Source organism: Mytilus galloprovincialis, chromosome 4 (genome assembly GCF_965363235.1).
Source record: "Mytilus galloprovincialis chromosome 4, xbMytGall1.hap1.1, whole genome shotgun sequence".
In the NCBI taxonomy this organism is placed as follows: domain Eukaryota; kingdom Metazoa; phylum Mollusca; class Bivalvia; order Mytilida; family Mytilidae; genus Mytilus; species Mytilus galloprovincialis.
In genome coordinates, this window is record NC_134841.1 from 75,894,734 (window position 1) to 75,908,815 (window position 14,082).

The 14,082-nt window shown below is 32.6% G+C and overlaps 1 protein-coding gene across 2 annotated transcripts; it reads right to left on the reverse strand.

The window, feature by feature from the left end:
* Positions 1-1,605: 1,605 nt before the first annotated feature.
* On the reverse strand, positions 1,606-7,025 carry LOC143072968 (uncharacterized). Of its 2 annotated transcripts, none has more exons than XM_076248155.1 (3): positions 6,916-7,025; positions 4,686-5,165; positions 1,606-3,906 (listed from the first exon to the last, which is right to left on the reverse strand). In XM_076248155.1, exons 2-3 carry the CDS (start codon positions 5,155-5,157, stop codon positions 2,651-2,653), a joined length of 1,728 nt encoding a protein of 575 aa, XP_076104270.1. In that variant the 5' UTR covers positions 5,158-5,165; positions 6,916-7,025; the 3' UTR covers positions 1,606-2,650. The 2 variants fall into 2 exon arrangements, with proteins under 2 accessions (XP_076104270.1, XP_076104271.1); XM_076248156.1 differs by having other exon boundaries at positions 6,912-7,003.
* Positions 7,026-14,082: the final 7,057 nt, after the last annotated feature.

The following is a 14,082-nucleotide window of genomic DNA, read 5'->3' on the forward strand; positions in this document are numbered from 1 at the left end:
AACACCACTGTTCCAGGTTAGGGGCAGGTTGAGAGCTCACAAACATGTGTAACCCTGCCACATTCTTTTAGATGTGCCTGTTGCAAGTCAGAAGACTGTAGTTTAGTGGTTGTCATTGCTTCATGTCTTTTGTGAAATCGTTATGTTTTAGATATGGCTGTTTGTTTTCTCACTCCATTTTAACTTTGGTGAATAATTGTTTCAATTGCAACCATACCACATCTCTTTAAAATTATAGTGGCCTCATTCCTTATAGTATCTGCAGAAATAGATTAAACCACAAAAACTTAACTTCATGGATGAGCCTTGAACTGAGGTCATGGTCAGATGAAACCTGTCAGTCAGACATGTACACCTTACAATCATTATATAATTACATACAACAAATACAATTCACCTAAATTGCTTAAAGTATCTGTGATACAGACTTGACTACAAAAACTTTAAAACCTTGCAAAAACGCTAAGAATAATATCTGGTGCTGTAAAGTCTATCCTATTCTGGATATCACAGTTTCCAGTTTGTTAAAGCCAGTTATTAACTGAATGTCATCATTAACCCGAACCACTGTACACGTGACAATTGATTTGAAAATATTTGTCTTCTTTTATCTTGGAAATGTCTTATCAACAACCGATTCAAAAGAAAACCCTTCATTTGTGATATCAACCTAGTTCTGATGTTACCATAAATTGAGCCTGGACAAAGCAATGCGCTTATATATTTTAATGAATTATATTTCCAATGTCATCACCAAGGTCAGAAAGGTTGTTTAAAGATGAACAAAACTGAGGTATTTTCGTGCTTTGCTGTAATTTGAATTGATAGGTATAAAGCAAACAGTTTGTCCGTGATATCTTTAATAGCTACCTCACCTACAAGGCAAATACATGTTCTCTAAATCGCTTACAATGTAGATGGTCTTGTATAGCATGTATAGCAAGTTATAGATTTGATCCAAGAACAAACTATCAGAACTTCTCCAGTTAACCAGTGACTCTTCCAATGAAACTTGGTTCTGTGGGATATTTTTGTTTTTATCTTTAACTTTTCTACCATTGTTTTAGAGCTATGTGTTTAAGGAAATTTACAACAAAAATTTAGGAGATGTGTTAATGACCTGATTTAAAACGGTCAAAATATCAACCAAACATCCATTTATCGTCTAGTGACAGACAGTCATTTGCCTATACCCCTGGCAGGGAGTCCCAGCATTTCCATTATCAGAACTCAGTTCTTACACTGAATATGTTCAAATGTATGCTATTTTTGCCAATAAAGCAATAAGCAATAAACATCTGTAAATTGTATACATGTACATGAACTATCTGTTAAACAGTCAAATTAAAACAGAAAATTTCCGGTCCAGGAATGGAAAATGAATGTTTTTGTGTACTCAGTTGTGATACAAAATCCCTTTGCACATTTTAGAAAACGCAAAGCAAAAGAATGGTGCCTTTTTTTATATTCCTTTTCTCATTTTTTTTTCACAGTGAGGCCTTCAACATTGAGTAAAAGCTTAATGAATCTTTTAGGTTATTTTTCGTGATGAACAGCTTGCATTGTTATTGCCCTGTAGGCTGTATAATGATGAAAGAACAAAGCTTTATCTTTTTATATCTTTTTTACTTGTAATACATAGTCATAAATTTTCTAGATAAAAAATAAAAATAAAGGTACAATGTATATTTCAAATAAAAAAAATAAAGTTCTAAAACATGTAATAAATTTGTATAACATTAAAGTTGAAAAAGATAACTCCATATAAAGCAGCATTTAAAGCAAAAATAAACAGTATGTTTTCAAGTTCCCCCAACAGACCCTGTTTTCTCACCCTGTGATTTCTATGGACTGAAATATTTCTGACTTGCCAAAACTCCTAGATGAGTCAGCATAAATGCATCATTTCCTACAATTTATTAACATTATTTGAATGTAACAATTTAATTGTATAACATCAAACACACAGAAAAATGAAGAATGCAAGACATTTATTTCCCTCATAACACCCTCAGAAATTTCCTATTATCTATAATTCAACTTGTCAATAGTATTTGACATTTGCAAGCTATGCATAAGTAGTATTCTTTTCAAATGTAAGTTTCTATATACTCATGTGAATTCTAAACAATGGCTTAATAATTTTTATTGCAAAATATAATTTAAATAAAATTTCAGATTTGTTAAAGGAATTCCAAATTGGAACAGGCTATTGCATATTGTCAGCATTTAATTAAATTCAATAACACCAAAAATTGTGTTATAAATGACTTTTCCATTGTACAATACTTACATGTATTTAATAGAGGGAAAAATGAAGAAATCTGTAACAATAAAAATACAGATCAGAAATTTTAAACCTTAGAAGGCGTCTATCGTTTTCCATACTAACACAATTGGGATGCTGTAGTTCAAAATAACCCAGTCAAAATAACTGATATTTTTTTTCAGGTTTGTTATTACATATATTGCAGGCGCGGATCCAGAGGGGGGGTTCTGGGGGTTGGAACCCCCCCTTTTTTTTGAACTATCAATGCATTTGAATGGGGACATGTAATTGGAACCCCCCCTTTGTCCCGGGTTAGGAACCCCCCTTTTTAAAATGGCTGGATCCGCCCCTGTATTGCCAGAAAAACAACATTATGTTTTCTTAATAGTGATGTCCTCTCATTATATGAGAGTAAAAGCCGTATTTATTAGAGCACTGTTTCCCGCAAACATTACACACAAATGGGTCAGTATGGCTATGGCAACCAATATGAATAGAATATAAAACTTCATCATCAAATGTGATGCCACAGTGTCCACAAGTGTTTTCTTTAACTGGACAATCTGCTGCTACTACTCTTGAGTGATGCATCAGCTCACACTGAATACCACAGTCTACAGTCGGTTGAATTTGTGAAATTTCTATTAATGAATCAGATTTGTGAAGTCCACATTGCACGCCTATTGTTGTAGTTTCTGATTTGACTGTAGTATTGACAACATTGTCTGCACTAGATCTAACTTCCTGTTGTGATGATGACGAATCGGTAGAATTTGTTCTGATGCTGTCCATGCAGTTTGATGACTCATTTTGTGAATTATTTTCAAATGTTTCAACAAGTCTTTGCTGGTAGGGTTGCATGTTTATCCGATGTGACATATCTTTTGGTGCTCTGTATGGAGGACCAGAACTTGATACATGTAAATCAGTAGCTTCATCGTAATCTCGAGGTTCTATTTTGACTTTCACTTGTCTTGAGCTTGGTAAATTACTTTGGTAATTTGATGATAGACATGACGACTGACATTCACGGTGAACCTCAGTAGTTCTAGGTAGGAAATAACCAGATGATGTCATGGTACTTGTGACAGGCACCCTCGGTGGCATGTTGGTGTTCATAATGGATGAGACAATAGATCTTAAGTAGTTCGATGCCATGTGATTTTCTTCAGTTTGACGTTGAACTTGTGGTACATAATTGCTAAATTGATTGAGACATTGGGTTTGTAAAGTTGGATTGTTTTGTGGTCGATAAGATAATTGTGTTGGATGGATGCCTGATAGTAATGAATGTAATGCATTAGTGGCTGTCATGTTTGAATTTGAAGGTGATGGCTGACCATGAGCACTGAGATCCAAGGTATCAATTTGCAAGGGGGTTTGGTGAAAACTTGGTGGTTGGTATGGTGAGTGCACTGATGTTTCAAAATGATGTACTCTTGGTGGTTCAATTCTGTCATTATGAGCTTGTAAGCAGTGATCACGAAATTTCCTGGGTAGAATGGTTGTGTAGGCACATTTACTACACTTTAGAACATTAACAGGATTGCTGCCCATATGTAGTCTTCTATGTCGACGGAAATTACTTTTATCGTTAGTTGTATAGTCACATAATGAACATTTCAATGCCTTCACACCTGAAATTATAATAGAAAATAAGAATTTTAAGTTTTTTATGATTTTCAATTATGGAATTTTGATCCAACAATGTAGCATAAATAAATTCATTTCAACAAACACATACATATACTGTTAATTCAGAAATTATTGCGTGCATTTATTATTGCGATTTTGTCATTTGAGACTAGAATGATTTAAGTTTTTCAAATATTGTATACATGTATATTAGCCTTATCTTAAAATCTAATTTTACCCAGGACAAAGTAGAATGCAACAATCAAATTGATGAGTTTCAAGTAAGATGCTTTAAAAAATATTTGTAACTGTGGATTGTTCTTGGATTCCCAAATATATCATACATTATATGAATTTATTGTTTTATCTAAATGTATAATGTTGTTGTTTTTTTTTTTTTTTGGGGGGGGGGGGAATCCAGGTGTTAATTATGTGTTGTATGTGCATTACTTTCTTCAGATCTGGGGTTAATCTGACTGGGTTTGACAATATTTTTACACCACCTCTGTTAGCGGCTTTCACAGTCTTTTTCCCATCAGCAGTTGAATTTCCCAACCTGTATCTGGTCAAAAAACTTTGCCAAACATTCAGATTAGATTAGTTTTATGTTTGAGTTCTGAATATTTGATACTTTTTTGACAATTGACATTTAAAAGACTAAATTCAATCAATCCGAATACATATTTTCATAAATCAGTAATCTTTCTTTAAATTTGATCATATTAAGCTCCATAAAGTTTTCTCCCTTTTTATTTTTAAATTATCTCCCTTTGACTCTTACCTCCATGTTTAGGCATATGAAGTTGAAGTTGTGTATATGTACTTGCTGTAAATGGACAAAATCTGCATTTGTAGAATCTAGTTGGTGAACCTGTTCTCATATCCAAAACATTCTCCGGTGATGAGTCCATGTACTGGTATGGGAAATCGTCATTATTTTCCCCATCATCCATTTTAATGGAATCATATCCCATTCGACCGTCTTCAAAACTTGCATCGCTGTTTTGATAACCAGTGTCATGTGATAAGTTCTGTGGCGATGAACTCTGTGTTGACCGTGGTGATTGTTTATCTTCATTTTGTTGTATATATGAACGATCTAGTTCCCTTTGTTCTTCAAAGCTTGTCTGGCATTGTGTTTGGTTATCTATGTTGTCATCTTGTATCATAGAACTTGCCTGAATTAATGCATCAATTGAATTGCCTGTTGACTCTACAACATTGTCTGATGTGGCAAATTCTTTTTCAGTCATTGTTTAATCTGAAAGAAATGGTATGCACATTGTAATAGTTAAAAAGATGTAGTTTGAGCTACTGCTCACTCATTTATACCTTTTATGGTCTTCTGCATGTATATTTAGATAACAAACAATGACAGCAGAAAAAAGTAATCAGCAATATAAGATCAACAAAACAGTTTTTTTTTTTAATTCAAGTTTACAATTCTACAATTCTTTTTAAATCTCATATACATGTAGGTATTTTTCAAATTCAGAAAAATTTAAGTATAAAAATTTGCATAAATTTACATTTAGTAATACATTTGAGAAACAACATTTCAATAGAAAAAGGCAGGCATTGGGAAAGTTTGCATTATATTAGAAGATGATATTCATCTATTCTTCACTTACCATAAAGCACATGTAAAAAATAACTTAAATTGATTAAAAAGGTATAATGTCAAAACAAATAGTCATGAGTAAAATTTTAAAAAAAATCAGCTATTTATTCAACTAGTTATATTATTTCATTTTATTTTTAAATTTTCTTGTCATAATCACAGTAATTAAATTTCACAAACACATACATGTCTATTATACATGAGACACATGACCTGTAAGTCATATAATTTGAACACTTCAATGCATTCAAGATTTGCCTTTATCCTTGACTAGTTTTTGATTAATACCTTGTGTATTAATTAAGCGACAGGGGGTATAATGATGGACATAAAGGGAGACCATGGTGGACATAATTTTTATGGCCACCATGAATAAGATAATGTCACAGGTAGTACTGTAGTATTAAAAAAAATGTTTACCATGTATAATATATGCCTTCACATTATATATTCACTATTTTAGTTTTCATGTCAATATTTTCATTTTTCTTAATGCTGGTGGCACATTGATAATAATAAATAATATAAAAAAAAAACGGTAAACTGGTAAAATAAGTAAAAAGAAAACAGAATTAGAAAATAATGCCCCCATATAGCGTACAAATGGCAATTTGACTATTCATAGTCACCAATAAGACATTATATCATAAGCCTCAGTCAGTATCAGAGCCAAAACAAAATAATTTACACAAGTCTTGTGAGGCTTTTTAAAAAAAAAATTTGACACCTTCCTGCAACGTACTTTTTAAGGCGTCAAAGAAAAAAATATAATAGCCTTAGACCATTTACCGGATTTGTTATCACATAAGCAACACGACGGGTACCGCATGTGGAGCAGGATCTGCTTACCCTTCCGGAGCACCTGAGATCACCCCCAGTTTTTTGGTGGGGTTCGTGTTGTTTATTCTTTAGTTTTCTATGTTGTGTCGTGTGTGCTGTTGTTTGTTTGTCTTTTTCATTTTTAGCCATGGCGTTGTCAGTTTGTTTTAGATTTATGAGTTTGACTGTCCCTTTGGTATCTTTTGTCCCTCTTTCAAGATGTCATAATTATTTGGACTAGGATCCTGACTTTTTTGTAGGTCTTTCATTTTTGAACAGAAAGTAGATCAGAGTGTTTCCACATTTTGTATATGAAGTGTTTATATTTGATTTGTATTTTAATCAGATTGGTCATGTCACTGCATGTTAAAAAAATATGAGTCAGTCTCACGTCTCATGTTGGTGTGTGTGTGTTTTTTTTTTGTTTTTTTTTAGGATGATGATATTCACATCTTGATTCTCGGTTAAATTAGACATTTGATTTTTGGAATTCAAAAGATTTATTCTTAATTTGATGGGTTGATGTAAGCCCTCAAAACATGTGGTCGTTCTACGATATTTTTTTACCTACAAGCATAAAAATCTGTGTATATCCATCAATTTTTGTGTCATTTCTGTTTTTCCATTTTTGTGTCCTTCACCTTGACACAGGAGAGTTCTGAAAGTAGATAAGTCTGAAAACCTAAAACTATGCAACGAACTAAAAAATAATTGGCATCGACTTTGGTATTGTTATTTTGATAGTCTTGTTATCACTGATTAAATAAGACTCGTGTACACCTGAGACTACTATGTGTTATAGTAGTCTCAGTGTACACCTAGTTAAGTCACGGAGTTTTGGCGACTTTATGTTTTTGTCCCGTTTCTTATTATTATTTTTATTGTTCTCACCCCTTAAAGTGTCCTACTGTACCATTTTCTTGTAAGTAGTAGAGGATGACACAATCTAATTAGATTGAGGATGACAGAGCCGTAAATTGCCTGTAAGAGGAGGCAGTTTATTATCGCCGAGCGGAGCGAGTCAAAAATATTTGGACCCATTCCATACAGAAAAGGATCATATTTTTTCAGGCCTTTTCCTTGTATGCAATGTACCTCCCAAGAATACACGACTTGTTAATTTTTTGTTACATTTCAATAAATATGCGCCTGGAATATATTAAAAATATATTAAACCAGAGTTGGATTACGTGTCCCGGTAGAGTAAGATTTGTTTTCGCTTTATCTTGCTTTATGACTCTTACTTAAGTTTAGGGAAAATTTTGCAAAGACTTAAAATGAAAGCCCCCAGAAGTTGGTCATTTTTTGTGGTTTATTCGGCTTATTTGGCTGTCGAATTAACTTTGACTTCGTTTCAAAGACACAATTTTTAGACCTTAAAATGAAAATGCATACTCAATAACTCATAATTTTATCTATCAAGTTCAAATTATTAAAGCGTAGCATTAATGTTTGTATACACCGAAAAGTTTTATTCTGGCTTTGTCAAATGCTAAGGTGATTTTTTCTGACTGGACGAATCCCATCTTGTAACACTTCTATGCATTCAATACTGCCAACATTGTCACTTCTATGTATGCAGATGCAATAGAATTTGGTGGGAAACTTGTATGTGTGCAAAGGAGTCGAGTTGGGTACCGACTGTTCAGATCCAAATATTGAACACACCTGCATGAAGTTATGATTAACCACCTTGTTGTTTTAAATAACAACCAGTGCTATAAAAATTATGCATGATTCTAACCATTTTTTTTTCAATAGGAGGCAACTGCCTACATGCCTCTATGTAATTTACGGCCCTGGATGGAAACTATATTTTTCTTGGTATATGGGTCTGCATCATGGGGTTGCAAGACCCAATGTCCATGATACCAGGGTGTCATCTTGGCATAATTAGGAGGGCTCATTTTTTTATTTCAGTAGGGGTCTACTTGGCATAATTTTAGGGGGTGAATTTTCATGGAACATTCCAGAACATCAATGTTAAATTTATTCTAGAGACATTCAATGTTGTATGATGGTTTATATTTATGGAGAGACCAAATTGCAACATTAGCGTGACTTTGGAATTTTCAAAATGGCCGCCGTTACCATGGAAACAGCAAAATACGAAAAACTTCAAAATGCTTTAAATTTATTGAAACTTATAACAAATGTTGTTTTAAATAGCTAATGTAGACTTGACTTTTGAGTTTTGGAATTTCCAAAATGGCCGCCGTTACCATGGAAACTGCTATAATATGAAATATTTCAAAATGCTTCAAAATCTTAAAACAAATATTGACTAGCATATCTGGACTTGACTTTTGAATTTCAAATTTCAAAAATGGCTGCCGTTACCATGGAAATGGTGCAAATGTCAAAACAATCAAAATTCTACAAATTTAATGAAACTTTACACACATTTGTTATCTGACATCAGCGATACTGCAGAACAATGATTTGGGGTCCGTTTTGGTGACTTTTGTGTTAGCATCCTAACACAGGATTACTTGTTTGAATTTGAATTTGTATGTCCTGTTATTAAGGTAGATACATGGTATACCGCCATCTTGGATTGAATTAACAATCCCAGTGCAAAATCTGTCTATTTATTTGCCCAAATCTGCCAATTTGGAGACAGATTTGCAATTCATTGGTTACAGTGTTTATTTATATAAAGAAATCTTGGTGATTTATTTTATAACTCAAAATATTTAAACAAATATCAAATTTTGTGTTTTTAAAATTCTTTTTTTTCAAATATGTCATTTACGGGGAGATAACTCTTTTAGTAAAAAAAATATCCTGGAATGATATTCTTACTTCAAGCAAGAAAACAAGTTCGGTGACACCATATTTTTTATTTTCTTAAAACATAATATAAAACCTATCTTCTCGCAATTTATTTCAAAATTCTATCTCATAGAATTTTTATATTTTCACAAAAATTAGTTTTTTCATGAACAATCTAACCAAATTTAGGCAATTGTCAACGACTTGTAGCTTGGATAATAGCAAGTGTGACCAATCCTTTTATTATATTTTTGAAAGCAACATAGTGAAATCTTCATTTTGGCAAAGTATAAGAAAATTCTGTCTCAAGAAATATATACCTATGATCTACCTTAAATTGAGGTAAAGACATCAAGAACAATAAATCTCAATTTTATGTTTTTGTTTTTAGTCGGTTGCTGTAAATAGTCATATTTGATTTTCGTCCATTGTTTTGTACATATAATCAGGCTGTTAGTTTTCTCTTTTATATATCATTTTATTCTGGTTTCACCTAAGTTGGACAAAGTCAAAGGTATACAGAAAAACACATTAGTTTACATTACATTGCATATATGTACATTTGTTAAGGAAGCATTAAATATGAGTTTTTTTACAAAAAATTAACGGTATGATCAGTATAGCCAGAGACATATATACACATATATGTCTCTGGTATAGCCGACAGATTAACATCAGAGAGAATCCAGTTTGTCATTTATAATTCTAATAAATTGACACAATTTTCGAAGTTTAGATTTCTGTTTTTGGTTCATAATAGCATTAAATTTTAAAACATTAAAGTTCGTTAGGTATTTCTTGTCAATAAGTAGTGTTCTATCTGTCAAGAGACTGCTGCATTCCATTACATAGTGGTATTCGTTACCTATAGCAACTCTGCACAACGGACACTTTCTCTGTTCTCGGGGAATGTTTTGTCATCTACCATTTTTAATCGGCAGTTTATGGTTCATTGTCCTAAACCGCGACATTGTTATTACATCTTTATCATCAAGTACGTTAAGGTAGTGTTCGAAATTGTGTGATGTCTTGTATAGGCGATAATTCAGGGCTTTCGGCGAATTGTTTACCTTTCCTGACCATGACTGTGTAAATTGATCTTCTAGTCTTTGTTTAATTATCGATTTAATGTTAGGTGATGTGTTTTGGAATGACCATAAGTAAGAGAATCCACAATTGTCTAGAATACTTTTCATCTTGTCTAACGATCGCGATCGAAATGTTGTTTCTTGTGCTAACTTGAAAAGGTATCTAAACATTACAGCAGCGAGCTTACTTTCTTTACCGGTAATTAACTTTGTCCAATAAGATATAATTCTAGTTTTTATATCTATTTCTAGGGGATACAGACCCAGTTCTCCATAAATGAAGTCGTTTTGAGTAGATGGCTTAAGATGTAAAAGTAGCTTAAAAAATTTAGTTTGAACTCTTTCTAGTATATCTAAGTTTTCGTAACCCCATATTTCGCATCCATATAGCAGAATAGGTTTTACCAGTAAGTCAAACAAATCTACATGGCATTTAATTGATAAATTGGGAATTTTTCCCTTCCTTAAAACTTCGTACATTGCACTTGTTGCTTTGTCCTTTAGATGTTGTTTGCATTGTTTAAAGCTGCCTGTTTTGCTGAAAATAATTCCTAAGTAGTTAAGGTGCTTTACAGTTTCAATATGATGATTGTTGAATCGGAAAAGTGGAGGGTTTGTAGTTCTTCCTTTTGAAAAAATTAAGATTTTAGTTTTAGCAACATTTACTCGCATCTTCCACGTTTCGCAATACTTTTTAAATTTGTTAAGTGCATGTTGCAGTTGGTCAGGTGATTCTGTCAAGATTACAGTGTCATCTGCGTAGAGAATTATTAATAATTTCATTAAAGTTCCAAGTTTTTCTTCTATATCTTTACTTATTGTGTTCATACCTAAAATATTTTCAGAGATGAGATAGTCTTCTAGGTCATTCAAGTATAAAGAAAATAAAAACGGTGACAGATTTTCTCCTTGTCTGACACCGATTTCACAAGCGAAAGGTTCACAAGTTTGACCATTATAGCTCATGCTGGATTTAATATTCTGGTACATGCTAAAAATAGTATTAAACATTTCGTGGCCTTTTATGGGATCTGCTCATTGTTGAAGCCTTAGGCCGTATATGGTGCCGACCATTAGTTGTTTATAACTTCTATGTTTATTTGGTCTCTGCATGTCGGAGAGTACTAGTTAGACTAGTCTAATTTATTAACATACCATCAATCATATTATATATATGTATGCATACCAGAACTTTCATCGCACGTATCAAAACCGTAACATGATACATGACGAACTCAGTAACGGACGAACAGACATGCAGACCGACCGAACACATAATACCCCATACTAGCGTAGGCGCGATAAGTCAATGCTATTCAAATTTTATCTAGTTAAGAAATTTGAAAAAAAATTCATCATAGATACCAGAATTGAAATTTTGTACTATGCGCCAGACCGCGTTTTGTCTACAAAAGACTCGATCATCAGTTACGCTCGAATCAAATAAGGTTAAAAATGCCAAATAAAGTACGAATTTGAAGAGCATTGAGGACCAAAATTCCTTAAAGTTTTGCCAATACAGCTAAGGTAATCTATTCCTGAGGTTGAAAAGCCTTAGTTTTTTTTTAAATTCAAAGTTTGGTAAACAGTTAATATAATTATGACCATATCAATGATAACTCTGTCATAAAAAAAAAGCGCGAGTACTGGGCTGGTAATACCCCGTCGGAATTATTCAGCATTGACCATGTTGACAATTGTTGAATATAACTTGTGAAATCACTAACATTTGAAAAACAATGTAAAATTATTGTTACTTTTTTTTTGAGTTGATGATTCAAGGAAAAAAAATTAGTCTTTATACTCTTATTTATATCAATCTAATTAAAATTAAATCCTTTAATTGCTCCTGTTCTGATATGATGCGCGACTTAGAACATACCATGTCACCCCTTCTCGTCCAATGAAAAGTCCGTTTTTCCCCCTCTAATTTTCATAGTACATGGTTTTCCATACACTATGAAATGTTATACATGAATGACTTTTCATTGTCAGTTAATTATGAAAGTGAACTTTTAATAACTGCACTAAGTGTACAACCCCTGAGGCATTTTCCATGGGAAAAGAGCCTACTGATTAAAGATGAAAGAACAAAGATTAAAACAAAACATTTTGAATTTTGCAAATTTTCATACATTTTCTAACGGTACACATATATAAATTAAACAAAAACAATTTGGGTAAAGATGTAGTTAAAATAATACTTATTTAATTTATTTGACATTTGAGGGAACTTTTTTTTCTTCAAGAAAACAATGCCGGACTGCTGATATATCAAGCAAAGCTTTTTTTCTCGGAGAAACACAATACATGTAAATTTATCAATAAAAGCTAAGCATTTAATGTTGTTTGGTCTGAATTTAAATATTTATACAGAGAGTTTTATATTTATTAAAAAAAAAGGTCAAATTTCAAAAAGGGGATTTATATAACATTGTGTTACTTTTTAAAATAAAGAAAAATCTCAAGATATATAAGTAGTAAATTTTACCAGAAGCAGAAGATAAACAATTTATCCATTCGGTCCTCACAAACTCACTATGTCCGAGCTTTTTCATTTCATCCATTGAAATGATGATTACCTATGTTTTACATTTAGTTCATTATAAAAAGTGAACTCTTATTTAGGTTTGAATATTACAATGGGAAAGGATAATTTTGTAAGGTCAATCGAAAGTGTGAATATGTTCTAAATTGGTCAGAAAATACTTGGGCATGTTTTATGAAGATTTAAGCCCTCGGCTTCGCCTTGGGCTTAAATATTCATAAAACATGACCAAGTATTGTCTAACCTATAAATATCAAAACAGGAGCAATTAAAGGATTTTATTTTTATTAGATTGTATTTATACACACTTAAATTAATGTTGATCACTCACTTTTCAAGATTGTTCTCAAGTTCATATATATATATATATGAAATTATAGAATATCTCATCATTTCCCCGTAATTATATCTTACTGAAATTTTAGAAATTTAGTCTGTTAGTCGGGCGATCGTCAACCATCGCAAACTCAGTCAGAAAAATGTAAATTACGCTCAGCAAATGACATTAAACCATTGGTGTTAAGGGTCATGACATTTTTATTTTACTTTAAAAATAATAATACAAGAGGGCGCCAATGACAAACTTCAATAAAGCCGGACTATAAGTCTCTCTTTTTTGCTAGTCACTTTAGGAATTTTGTCCAACCCCAACTGTTCCATCTGTTTTTTCGCATGGGCGAATTCAGTTATTTTCAAAAGGGGGGTCTCAACCCAGAATAAAGGGGGGTTCTAGCCATATGTCCGCATTTAAATGAACTTTGCTTGATAGTTGTCTCATTGAAAATCATACCATGTCTCCTTATTTCTATATAAGCATACGTTGTGTCCTCTGAGAATGATGTTTTTGGACATTGTCTGCAGGGCTCCATCTTTAATTTCCCACACATAAAAAAAAAAACAAAAAAAAAAAACAATGAATACAAAGAGGAAAATAATGTTCGTTTTATAATGTGATTAAATGGCGCAATTATTATTTTAACAAAAGTCAAACTGAAACATCTGGAAGACATTTATTGAAGTCTGTCTTCTTTCTTCAGTTTCTAAACTTCTGATTTCTTCCTTTCTTCTTATCTGGTATATTGCTTCAAATGAAATTGAGAATGGAAATGGGGAACATGCCTAACTGAGACAACAACCCCACAACAGCCGAAGGCCATCAAAGGGTCTTTACCACAACGAGAAAATCCTGCTACACCCGAAGGCGGGCTTCAGCTGGCCCCTAAATAAAATTGTGTACTAGTTCAGTCGTAGTCTTTTTCTAAATTTTATTTTCAAATCGTTTTGATTTTGCTTTCTAATCTGGCTTCTGGCTAAAACTTTCTTTTTT